The sequence below is a fragment of the Rattus norvegicus genome, chromosome 3, assembly GCF_021556685.1.
Source record: "Rattus norvegicus strain SHRSP/BbbUtx chromosome 3, alternate assembly SHRSP_T2T, whole genome shotgun sequence".
In the NCBI taxonomy this organism is placed as follows: Eukaryota; Metazoa; Chordata; class Mammalia; order Rodentia; family Muridae; genus Rattus; species Rattus norvegicus.
Window position 1 is genome coordinate 91,633,287 of NC_141536.1, and position 13,637 is coordinate 91,646,923.

A 13,637-nucleotide genomic window follows, 5' to 3' on the forward strand; every position below is an offset into this window, starting at 1 on the left:
ACCCCTTATCTTCATTTAATCTATCCCTTTCTTTGTTATAGCAAAGTTTCTTAGCAAACTATTCTTGTTAACCCAACTTTCCATGGATTCTCAATCTGTCCCAAATGCAGCTGAAAATGGGCAGAGAAAGGACCATTCACCAGACTAGTCTGACTTTAAATTTATAATTATAAATTCCAAGAGGGCATTAGGGTTGCTTGGCAAATCTCACTAAATAACCTCACTTGCCTAGATGGCAGTTTCACTTCTCCATTTTTATTCAAACTGAAAAAGCATCTCTTTTTTCATCATACTCATGTCCTGAAAACAGAAACAATCAAAAGATATACCTAGTACTGTATGTATCCAGAAGACAAGCTCATTACTGTATTTATATGTTTGCCTGAAGTAGTTTGGACAGTCCCATCCTTCTAGATTAGTATTTTGACTTTAATATATATGAGGTGGGATTTTTAGGAGGAAACTAGATCATGAGATGAGGGCTGAAGCCTCATGACTGAGATGAGTAACCTTATAAAGGAGACCTAAAGGAGTCTGCGTGCTCCTTCTGCCATGTGAACTGACTGACTGGCATCTGACTATGAAGAAAGTCTTCACAAAACTCAAACTTTCCAGAACCCGAGTTTGGACTTCCAGATTCTTAGCATGATGAGAAGTTCTTGGTTCAAGGTACCTGGTATGTAGTATTTTCGCTGTAAAAGACCCATAGGGAATACCATCTGCATCACATAAGTAGTCTTCGCATGCTGCCACAGGAGTCATCTCCACCCTTTCGAGTTGTGCACACATCTTATCTCTCAGGCTCTACTCTAACAGGGCTCTCTTCACCCGCATATCATTAACTTCCACTTCCTACCTGTCCTATGTCAATAAACGTAACATCTCTTCCCCCAATAAAGACACCTCTAATTTACCTCTTCTGCCAGATAGTGCTCTATTTGTCTCTGCATCAAAATCAATTGAATTTTCTTATATTTGATGTCCTTAGTAAATTTTTTCCTTACATTTGTACCTAAATCCAATAAGCTTCGACACCATCATCCAATTATGACTTCTTTTATTATGGTGGCTAATGACCTCAGTGGCTTCTTTTTTCTTTTTGTAGCAATTTTAAGATGTCATTCATTCATACATACACACATTCATTCATTCATACATACATACACACATATCTTTGAGAACATGTTACTGTGATACATTCACAGAAATGGAATAGTAAAAAGACAGTAGATAGTCTAACTTTTGATATCTTTTCCTAAGAATGTTTCAATAACATTTAGGCTCACAATTAATATGGTGGCTATTTTTCCATATCGTAGGTAACACAGGATGTGAGCTCATGTATTTCTGAAGCAGCGAGGCTTTCTGACTGTGCTGGTATTGTCTGTTTTTGTTTTTATTATCTATGCATTTCAGCATATGTGAAAGCTTAGCTTAGACCCTTTCCTCAGTATTATGGAGAACTGGACGGTATCTTTTTTCCTCAGTATTATGGAGAACTGGACTGTATCTTTTTTCCTCAGTATTATGGAGAATTGGACTGTATCTTTTTTCCTCAGTATTATGGAGAACTGGACAGTATCTTTTTTCCTCAGTATTATGGAGAATTGGACGGTATCTTTTTTGCTCCCCAATGCTCCTTTCTTTCCTCTTCTCATGTATCGACAGCAGTTGTTGACAGCTCTTTTTCTTCAGCTCACTGTTCATAAACTACCACTTTGTTCATTCGTTTTCATTTTGTAAGCTTTTCTGCTCTTTTTTTTTTTTTTTTGACTCCACCTAACAAATCTTCAACCTTGCTTGCGAATACCTGGGAATCTTAGTGTAAGCATAAGAGAGACTCAGTACCTGGCAACACTCAGTACACAACAAAACAGCCAGTATTTTGACTTTCAAGTCTTTGGCCAATACATCTGTGAGAAAATAAACTTCTGATTTTTGTTTGTCAGATGGCCTCTGATATTTGTTATAGTAGCACAAATATATCACAGTTTTGGAGCAATTTTGGTCTGTTGTGGTGGGAAGGTATGGTGAAGTTCAGGGTGACAGGAATATGTGGCAAAAGGTATACCATGGAACTAGCACCAGGGCCCTAACCTCTGAGGCTTGCTCCTAGTAACTTACTCCACCAGCCAGACCCTGCTTCACAAAGCCTCCACAGCCTTCAGAATAGTGCCATAAGCTGAGTTTCGATTAAAGAAAGGGTATTCTAGATTTAAACCACAACACAGACCTAATCTCTAAATAATAAGATATTGGGGTGTGGGCCTAAACAGGCAAGTTTGGGTAGGATGCTAAGATTTAGCAGTGCAGTGATTTGAATGAAAACCATATTGCTGCATTTGAACACTTGGGCTCCAGTTTGGGCACAGTTTGGGGAATTTAGGGGTAAAGTCTTGCTGGAGGATTTGTGTCACTGGGGGCAGGCCTGTGGATTAAAAGCTCTGGCCACTTCTAGTTCACTCTCTGCTTTGTGCTTCCACTTGAAGATATGCGCTTTTAGCTTTCTGCTGCAGGCATTAGGCCTGTCGACTGCTGCCATTCCTCCTGCCATTATGAACTCTAAACTCTCTGGAACACAGTCAAAACAGATGCCTTCTTCCATAAGCTGCTGTGGCCATGATATTTGATCACAGAAACAGAAACGCAATAAATTCAAGTGAGAGGAGCAGGTTAGATTGTGTGTTAGGCTTGTTGCTCAACTGTCTGCTGCCTTAACTGTGGAATGGCAGCATATTTTGGTTGGGAAAAAATCTACTTGTTGTGCTTGAATACACCTGTTGGCAAATGTTAACTCGAAACAATGCCCAATCAATTACAGAACTAGTCTAAAAACGAGTTTTTGCTATCCTTATCTTATCACTTTGTGAAGTCATGAACTATCAAAGCTGTTGTTTTTGGTTTTAAGACAGTATCCTATTTCTTAGGCTAGCGGCGATCCTCCTCTTCCCACATGCTCAGTGTTGAGACTGCAGGGACTAGCTCTTTAAAGTGATCTTAACAATACTGTGATACCATGAAGCTAAGAAGGAGGAGATCAAAGTATGGATGCTTCAGTCCTTCTCAGAAGGGGGAACAAGAATATTCACAGGAGAAAATATGGAGACAAAGTTTGGAGCAGAAACTGAAGGAAAGGCTATCTAGAGACTGCCCCACCTGGGGATCCAGCCCATATACACACAGCCACCAAACCTAGACAATATTGCTGACACCAAGAAGTGCATGCAGACAGGAGCCTGATATAGCTGTCTCCTGAGAGGCTCTGCCAGAGCATGACAAATACAGAAGCTCGAAGCCAACCAGTGAACAGAGAATGGAGTCCCCATTGGAGGAATAAAAGGATTGAAGGAGCTGAAGGAGTTTGCAACTCCATAAGAACAACAATACCAACCAACCAGAGCTTCCAGGGACTAAACTACTACCCAAAGACTATACATGGACAGACCCACGGCTCCATCTGCATATGTAGCAGAGGATGGCCTTGTTGAGTACCAATGGGAGGAGAAGCACTTGGTCCTGTCAAGGCTGGATGCAGAAGGGGGTGGGTGGGTGGTGGGGGAACACCCTCATAGAAGAAGGGGGAGTGGGAATAGGATAGGGGGCTTATGGACAGGAAACAGGTAAAGGGGATAACATTTGAAATGCAAATAAAAATACCCAATATAAAAAAACAATATTGTGATACATGTCAAGTTTTTATGCCTAGGCTCTAATTTGAAAATTTAGAGTGTAGGTATGAACATATTTGTACAGACAAACTTAATAGTAGTTTTGAATTATGGCAAATTTCAAATGACTGTCAGTTTTTCTTGCTATAAAAAATCTTTACATGTTATCAATAGTGCCTTTGAAATTATGAAGCGCCTATACTGTATCTCACATATGGCAGTGAGCCACAAGTATATACCCTCTAGTCTTAATTATAGGAAAAGTATAGGTAACTGTAAGGCTTGGCTTTATTGTTTAATAAATGAACCAGTAAAGTTCATGTCAGTGAAATGAGCATACACTTTTCATAAATTAAAATAAATCTCACATGGTAAAGTACTCATATTCAAAATTAATTTAATTACATGTTTAAAGTTTAATTACATTTAATTAAGCATTTAAGTTTAATATGAAATAAATGAATTATCAGTTAACTACTAGGAAATGAAATACTGCCTTGGTAATTAAAATCTATAAATTTTCCTATTCTGTGTAAAACTGCTAGCTTTCAAAAAACATTCTAGCAATTACACGTTTTAAAGACCATTTGACTACATCCTCACAGTTCATCAATGTATAGTTTTGGCCCTTCAGCTTGGGGAGCTGCACATTTCCTGCAATATGGAAGTTTTACAAACATGGTTTTGGGTGTTACCTTAGTGCAGTGGCTGCTGTGACCCTTTAATACAGCTCTTCATGCTGTGCTGACCGCAAACCATAGATTATTTTCACGGCTACTTCATGACTATCGTTTTGGTACTGTTATGAGTCTTAATATAAATAGATGATATGCAGAATATCTGATATGAGACCTCTGTGAAAAGATCACTTGACCCACAAGGGGTTACGACCCACAGGCTGAGAACCACTACCTTAGTGACTTATAATTTGCAACAGTAAATTTGCCTAGCATCTCTGACCTCAAGTTCCCATAAACTGTAACACTGCTCAGCTCAGAGGGCTGTTGGTAGAACTGAATGACTAGGATATGGCCAAACACATGGACAGTCATCCTCCTGAAAGAAGCATTTAACTAAAGGTACTTTCCTCCCTTCACCTCAATGAATGAATAAAAACCTTATATTTTCTGTCATAAAAATATTCATTCCTTGAAATAAATATATATTTTAAATTATAAAAGTAATTTTTTGTTAAATTATACTACTCTTAATACATGCTTTCTTTTATTCTGTAATGACAGGGATTGAATTTATGCTAGGCAAGCACTCTACAGCTGGGCTGTGGCCCCAGCTCATATTTCACATTTATATGGCTGAGAAGTCCATGAATGAAACACTAGAGAATTATAGCCAATGCATAGTTCTGACTCAGAAGAAATACCTCTGAATGCAGGTATTATCACTTTTTGTGCACATGCGTGTGTGTGTGTGTGTGTGTGTGTGTGTGTGTGTGTGTGTGTAGTTTAATTGGGAGTCAGAGTTGGGAATTCTGACAATGATTAAAAAACGTAATGACTAAGAATAACAAAAGTAATATGGGTAAATGCGTGGTAGTCCTTAAGTTCCCAATCTTAGCACGAGGGCATTAGCTTCACTGAATTCAAGGGAGGATCCCAAGAGCATAGCAGGATGAAACCAGAATCAGAACAATGGTCTTATTTACTCTTTTGTCTGCAACAAAATGCTGAAAATAACAGACACCAAAGTCATCGAAAGGAATGAAGCACAAAGGAGAGGATACGACTTGTTACTCCTGCTTCCCCCTGCTTCGTTACTCAATCTACCCCCCTAGATCTACATATTTCAGTAACCTCTGGAAAGCACAGACATTTGCTAGTACAGAATAAAGAAGGTACTAAGGGCATGACATGTAGTGGTGTGCCAGACACGCAGCTGTCAATCTTTAGCATAGTCACTAGAATAACAATAGGACACATGTGCCATTTTATGTCTCTAACCACAGACTGCGGAACACATTAACAGTGAAAAAATCCTGAAAGAGATTTAAGGTAAATAGTGTTGACTAAATTCTTAGGTATTGTTTCTAGAACAGAGACTGAATGCATTTAAGTCATTTAATTTCATAAATTCTCATCAGTAAACTCTCTTAATAACTTACTTTGAAAATGATTTGATAGTGCTTAGGAAAATACAGGCTGTAGCTTACTGCTTCCTCCTGTTCAGCAGCTTGGTGCGGTAGGAACTGGAAGTAAGTTTTCTTAATAGCTTATACTACTTAATATCAAATCTCTAACTTGCAGAATTCTGCTCTAATAAACATATTGGGTTGTTTTAATACTAAGGAACTCTTCAATGTAAAATTCTAACTCCAAACCATCTTTTTACTTAAAATTACCAACTTCTATTTATAGTATTACTACAAGTATGTCATAATACACAAAAATACTTTTATAATTTCTTATATACGTGTAGAAAACTAACATTATTGGGCTATACCTTGGTATATATATTCTTCGAAACTGAGGTAAAAATGCAATGCACTGATATCTGAAATCAGAGTCTGCTGTTGTGCGACACTGCCTTACCAGGGTTCTCCTTTAAGACCTGGAGGGGTGTGTTCTGGAAGGAAGAATCCATGCCAATTCGAACTCTCTAGTAGCTCCTGAGGAATCCTTCTTGATACATCATAATAGTGACCAAATCGTGACGATAAGACTGGCCCAACCTGCTGAAAAATCATGTAGATTATTAAAGTAACATTATTTAACATTATAATATATTTGTCCTATGTTAAGCAAAGTAATGGCATATCTATGTACATTAGTGCTAATGGTGAAAAGCTGATATATATATATATATATATATATATTTATTAAACCTAAAGACCCATACAATAGTCTTTACTAGCCAAACTAAGTACAGTTAAGAATTAGCCTTTTTACTTTCAAATTTCTCTGTTAATGATTCCTAAGTGTATAATAATTCAAATACCTCTTTCATTTTAAACTATTCTGTACATTTTTTTCTGTTAAAAATTTAATATACATAATTCTTAATTCATGGACAGTAGCTCAGATTTTAATGACAAATGAAATAAGGAGATGATAAGAACTAAATGAAGTTAAGCCAAGTTAATTCATTGGTTGGAAATCCCAAAAGAAATCAAGTATTTAAATGAGTTTAACTGAGCATCATATTAAAACTAAATGCTCACAGGATGTGTATACATATACAGTATTTCGTATAAATTTAAATGAAGCTGATTATGTAAAGTGTCCCGGAGTTCCAACGGCATTAAGGCATGTGCAAGAAAGAGGATGCATGGATACTATGTGAGAAACTGGAAAGCTGGCGTGATCCTTACTTCATGGGTTGACTATCTTTATCAACATTCTCTCCAAGAAGCTATCTTTTTCTTAGAAAACAAATAACTCCTGACCCTGAATTTATTTACATATGCCAGTAGAAAGTCTATTAATTGAATTCTGAATGGAGTCTAGGCTGATTTTAATGAATGCATCCCTTGTGCCCCTACCCTTCCACATAAAATTAAACTAGTAACAAATTCTATCTGGCAACAGCTTCCGGTAGCTCTGACGTGATCTTTACTGAGTGCTTTACCATTGCTGAGTGCTAAGAAACTGGCCAACTCGGGGATGTTCAACACCACGAGAGTCTTAGCAGAAACATGAGAACTCACAGTAGGCTCTTATCTTACAGAGTGACAATTTTTTAATTTAGTTAAACATACGTTTTTGACACTAGCTATTTGCATTTAAGATTTCAGTGATTCATATTCCTAAATTAAATGCCTATAAACACCAAATTATACAGTCACATGAAATAAAACATCCTGAAGTCTAATAGAAGCATTTTTTTTCTAGATTGAGTCTGTGGGTGTGACATTTATTTTCTAAATAAGATGAACGTGCATCTCTCCATAAGGTACTATTTATTTTCATTAATGAAAGACATCTATTAGTTGGCTTCAATCTAATCTTTTCAATGCAATAATAATATGTGCGGAATTATGGTTCCTAAGGCACAAATTCTCCATTTATTATGGAAAGTATTGACAAATAAATTATATGACATCAAAATAAGTTTCTTAAAAATACGGTGTAAAGGTTTTTAAATGTAAAGTTATTAGTCTAAAGCAATTTAAACAAGGTCTGTTCTTTGGCCTATAATTGATTCTTTATCCGGATTATAGTTCAGAATGTTTTTACTGCAATCTCTGCGAGAGCTCATCTTTTTATTGTGTAAGTCCAAGCCCTCTTAATGTTTCAGAAAGGCCTTGACTAACTGAACTTTGATCTGATGTCTTCATTGAGAAAAACACCAGGTTGCCCATTTCAGATGCAAATCCCCCTAAGGCCCAATAGAATTTAGCAAAGACAGCAAAAAAGAAGAAACCAGAAGTTTCCAGGATCCTCTTTGAGAATCCTGGGGCACACTGGTGTCCTTAATCCATGCTACTGCATGGATTAAGGTAGGTGATAACCTTTCCTGATTCAAAAGAATAAGCTGAGTGCCTACAAACTGGGTGGAGACTAGGATTTGGGTATAATAAAACACCATGCAATAAAAGCTTGGTCTATGTCAGAAGCCTCTGAAAGGCCTCAATGTACCACATTCCCAGGCCTGGTAGGGAAGCTTGCAAAAGCCTACCTGAATCAAATAAGCATGAATAATCTATTTTAGCAGACTGACCATGGGGAGAGAGAAAGAAAGAGAGACTTTTCACTTCTTTTAAGTTTGAGTTAATAAATTTATTAGTGGATTGAAGGTTCTTGAAGTCCCATGCACTCAGAGAAATACTCCAAATTACCAAAAAGCAAGGTATGCTTTTTAAGTTGCCGTCACTATTAATGTTTTTAATTATAATATTAGTGTGACAGAAGGTCCAGATTTTGGATGAATCAAGGTAGAAAATTGATTTCATGCTGTGACAGTTTACATACAGAACACAAACAATTCATTAAAATGTACAAATAAAACTAGAAACTTTTCTTGCTATAATTGTTATCAAATTATTTAGATGTTAAGATCAGATATGACAGTATAACTATTGATAAGGTGGACACAAAGTTTCCATTACTGATAAAAAAGACTTCAAACTTTTCAATAAAAGGAAAAGAAAACAAATGTATTCTGATAGGATAAAGGGTTTTGCAAATTTTTCTATCCAAGACGCACAGGATTAGCATATAGTCAGATTTCTGAAATACTGAAATCTTTTGAGACCTAGCAATTTCCTCTGAAAATGAAAATTAAATGCTGTTACTGTAACAGTGTTTATCTATAATTTACTGTCATAAAAATTAAATTGTATTTTTACATTAACCTATCATGAAAAAGCAGCTCATTTATTTCACATGCTAAGAACATGTTGCTTTGATTTTACACATGACACCTTTTATTGCCCTTTCATAAACTTCCTTCAACTTTACATCTGTGGAATAGAAAGAAGTTTTAGAATAGAAAGAAAAAAGAAGTAAGTTTTTACTGTGATAAAAAATGAACTCTGATGGAAGTCGAGAGAAAACAGAACAACACCCCCCCCCCCCCCCACCAGTACAGAGTGTCAGAACACAAGCAACCAACTGCAGCACAGCGGAAGCAGCTACACCACAAACATCTCCACAAGGGATGTGGCTACTGTCCGTGAGTCTTGTTTCTGAGTGTCTGTATAACAGACAGCAAGGATCCAATCACGAGCTAAACCACACAGAGCCTCTGCTCATTCACTAGAACTGGGCTAATGATGATTTTATTATGCTCTCAAAATAATCTACATAGAATTGGCGATTAGTGTTTTATGAATTTGAACATAATATAGATATCATTATTCCTAAGTTATTCATTTGAGAATCAGGAAATTTATTATTGTTTTTTTGTTTTGTTTTGTTTTGTTTTGTTTTGTGCCTATCATTGTCTTTTATAATTACATTGCCTTGCTGAAAAGACTTTGTTGCACACTGAAATTCACATCTAACAGAACTGTTGTGGCTAAAGTATTAATTTTAACAAGAATCTGATATGCTGCTGTGAATTGCTGGGGACTAGTACCAGAGTCCTCTAATTCTGAAGTGAAATCCAGAAGCCACTGCAGTCTGGCAATCTGAAGGGCGAGGGGTGAGCATGTGCTGACTAGCATGGAGAGCGCATGCCCAGCATGACAGAGACTCTAACACATTGGAGATGGGAAGGACTTTACACATTTAAACTTCGCCTACACGCTCTTGGGCTTGAGTGAAGTGCTTATGCCTTACTGAGCACCCAGCTCCTACACTCACATTCTTGTCACTGTTCACATTCCCTGAGTAGATAAGCACGAGAGTGTGAGGCTTGGTAAGAACTTATATTAAAGGGCATCTCTGATAACTGATATGACTTACTTTGGACTACTTTTACTTCCTTACTCTTAAATTATAATAATGAAACTCCATTTTGTTCAAAGAAATGTAGGGTTGGGGATTTAGCTCAGTGGTAGAGCGCTTGCCTAGCAAGCGCAAGGCCCCAGGTTCAGTCCCCAGCTCCGAAAAAAAAAAAAAAAAAAAAAAGAAGAAAAAAAAAAAGAAATGTAGAAAGTTCAATGTTTTTGTTTGTTTTATTTTCAAACAGGGAATTGCAAAGTAATGCCTAGACTTATAAAAACAATAAAGACATGTGCTGGCTAAAGACTACTGGGTAAGTTAATCGTCGAACATAAAATTACTGTGATTGCCAAAGAAATGCAAAGAAACCAGACATGATTGTTATTTCTAAAACTGAAAGTATATACTTGTAAATAGAAGTAAATAAATTTAAGCATTGATAAAAAATTAAAACGAAGTGGTTACTTATTGTAGTATCAATGATTGCAATTTAAGTTAGCATTTAATTTACTCACTAATTAATTTTATGAAACATACCACATGCCGATAAAATGAAAATTCTTTCTCTTCCTGAGCTCACATACTAAAATAGACACAAGATAAGCAGTGAAATGGAAAAGTGATTTCCTACTTTAAATCATGTTTTCAAGAAAAGAAAGCAGTAAAAGAAGTAATATTTCATGCAGAGTGAAACAGGAAGTCACTGTAGGTAATACAGTATTTCAGCAAACCCTTGGGAAAAATTAGGAGAGTGAATAAATGGAGGCCCCATGTCGGACGGTGGTTTTGCCTTTGGGAGATCTTGAAGTAGAAGTTAGGATCAGAGGGGCTGAGAATATGGCTCAGTAATGCTACACAAGCATGAGAAGCTGAATAAAGATTCTTGATATGCATCTAAACACCTAGAAATGGCAGCATGCATCTGTAACCCTGTCCTGCAGGGCAGAGACTGCCATATCAATGATGCTTACTGGCCAGCCAGCCAGTCAGTGAGTTCCAGTTCAGTAAGAGACACTGTCTCAAAAATTAAAGTGGAAACAACTGAAGCAGAACATCTGGTGTTGGGCTGGATGCTCAGTGATAGATGTTTGCCTAGCAAGCATGAGGCCTTAAATACAGCTCGGCAAACAACAACAACAACAGTAACAACATCAACCACAATGGTAACAACAACAGATGCTTGACATCAACCCAGGCCTCCACATGTACACAAATATAAAAGCCAGGGTCGGAAAGAATAGATTCTATCCTGAACAGAAGAGTCAAAGAACATTATAACTGCATAAAAGGACTATGAAGTCAAATAAGAAGTGGAGGAAACACAGGCACAAGCATGATGAAATCAACAAAACTTGCAGGGTGCTGGTAGCACACGCCTTTAATCCTAGCACTTGGGAGGCAGAGGCAGTGTGAATCTCTGTGAATTCGAGGCCATCCTGGTCTTACAGAATGAATTCCTGAATAGCCAGAGGTACACGGAGTAACCCTGCCTTGAAAAATAAAACAAACCAAACAAAAAAAGAGATTAGCAAAATTCTCTCAGAGAAGAAACCTATAAAGGAAGCAGACACGGGCATCCAGCTACACCTACCGGGGCCATACTGGATATGGGGAAAGTGGTAGCTGACAAGAAAGGGCTGTCCTTCCTTCTACCAGAGTGCTGAAAGAAACTGGTAGCCAGAGAAAGGTAAGTGGCAGGTAAGTGACCACAGGCTATGACACCTAAGCAGATACAGGTAGGATGGTACTAGCCACAGACACTAGTGGAAGTGCTGTGGATCCCAATGCAGAGAATCTGCACAATTACCCTGGCAAGAAGTGGAACTGAAGAAGAAGGCATGGAAGACAGCACCTCTACCACGACACCACGAAGCACAGAAATATGACACACCCAGCAGGGTAGGAAGAGGTACTTTCTCAGGCAAGGACTGTGCATAGCATTTGGAAGGGAACTAGGATCCAGTTCAGAAGAGAACACTCAGCTGTGAACATAAACACACACACACACACACACACACACACACACACACACACACACACACACACACACAGAGGAGCATCTTTCACAGCCCATCAAAGCTCAGGCACAGAAAACTGCTCCACAGCATAACAGATGAGGCTCCAACAGGCTGGCATGGGTCCCAGACTGAGGAGTGGACACAGAAACCTGAGCGTGACTCTGAAGACCCTCTGAGGAGTGAATGCACACTAAGGTGCCTAGTTTCCATTCTTGAGACTATATGCCTTCTCTCTACCTTGTAAATGTAACTATGAAACAAATGTTAGTGTTGAGGAAACCATTTGTGTGTGTGTGTGTCTAGAAGAAATATTGACAGATACTATATTTTCTATTTATTTAATTTTCAAAAAATCCCATCTCATTTCACTTCTTAATACCCTCAAATCTAATGACCTATTTTAAACCTATTATAAACTATGCTTTCCCCATGCCACCTACAGTGTCTCTGTCTGAACCTTAGCAGGGACATAACTGAAGTACCTAGTAGAGAATATAGACTAATATCTAATAATTCTTGGTTACTATATCAGCTTTTGTCCTAATGAGTGGCCAGGACATAAACCAAGCAAAGGTCAATGCACCAAGAAGATTCACATAAAACAGAGAAAACTTGGAGGACATAGTCTTTCCAAGAAGAGAAAAACACACCGAGAAACACACATGGTGAGAAACAGTCAATAAACATCTACAAGCTCCCATTTCCCCAGCATAGGAAGTAAAGACATGACATCTCAAGTATCAGAAAAGGATTTCAGGATTGCACTTTCAGAAAGAGTCAAAGGATCACAGAGGAGTCAAATGGACATATGAATAAAGTGGAGAAGGGAAATGAGTCGAGAACTGGGCAACAGTACAGTAGATGAAAAGGTCAGCAACAGTGAAGAAAAATTTAAATAAAAAACAGAAAAACATTAGAAAGAAAATGTAGACTCTGAAATCAACCAAACGGAAATGCTGGAAATACATGGTTAAAAAACAACTTAAAAACGCAGCGGAAAGCAAACATATCAAGTAACACAGTATCTCTCCCCAGCAATCCTAAAATGTCAAAAAAGCATGGACTGCTACGTTCATGGAAATAAACTGCTACGTCTTGGAAATAAATAACAAACTAGACTTTTCCATCCAACAAGGCTATGACTAAGAGTTGACCTGGGAATCTCAAGATAAGCACAAATGAAGGCAGTTACGATCACTCAGTCAGCAGTACAGATGGAAGGCAGTCTGTGGGGGAGGAAGGAAGAGAGTCTAACTACGAGATCACGGGAAAGATTAAAAACATTCAGAAAAAATTTAGAAGAGAAAAATGAACAAAAGAGAAGTAGGAAAGAATCAATAATGTCCAATACCAAAAATAAAAGAAAGTAAAAATGGAAAAGCAGACTGTGGTAGTTTGAGTGAGAAATGGCCCCACAGACTCACATAGTAAAATTAGCAAAACTGGAATCCCCAACAGGAATGATGGCACACACACACACACACACACACACACACACACACACACACACACACACAGAGGATTAAAAGCAAATAATTCAACTAACCAGAAAAAAAAAACCAAAAAATTGTAAGACTTATAAAGCCAGTCTCAATAATATTCACTTTTAA

The 13,637-nt window shown here is 37.6% G+C and overlaps 1 protein-coding gene across 8 annotated transcripts in view; it reads right to left on the reverse strand.

Moving 5' to 3' along the window:
* The window catches only part of Elp4 (elongator acetyltransferase complex subunit 4), a 222,973-nt gene that overhangs the window by 134,057 nt on the left and 75,279 nt on the right, over window positions 1-13,637 (reverse strand). For 4 of the 8 annotated variants that reach the window (XR_015683419.1, NM_001115047.2, XM_087654486.1 and 1 more), the window contains exon 5: window positions 6,215-6,354. Coding sequence is in view for 6 of the 8 variants with exons in the window: in NM_001115047.2 (NP_001108519.1) it covers window positions 6,215-6,354 (140 nt within the window). In the remaining 2 variants the exon portion in view is untranslated. Of the gene's footprint in view, window positions 1-6,214; window positions 6,358-13,637 lie in introns of all 8 variants that reach the window. The other 4 variants (XR_015683418.1, XM_087654482.1, XM_087654484.1 and 1 more) reach the window with 1 other exon arrangement.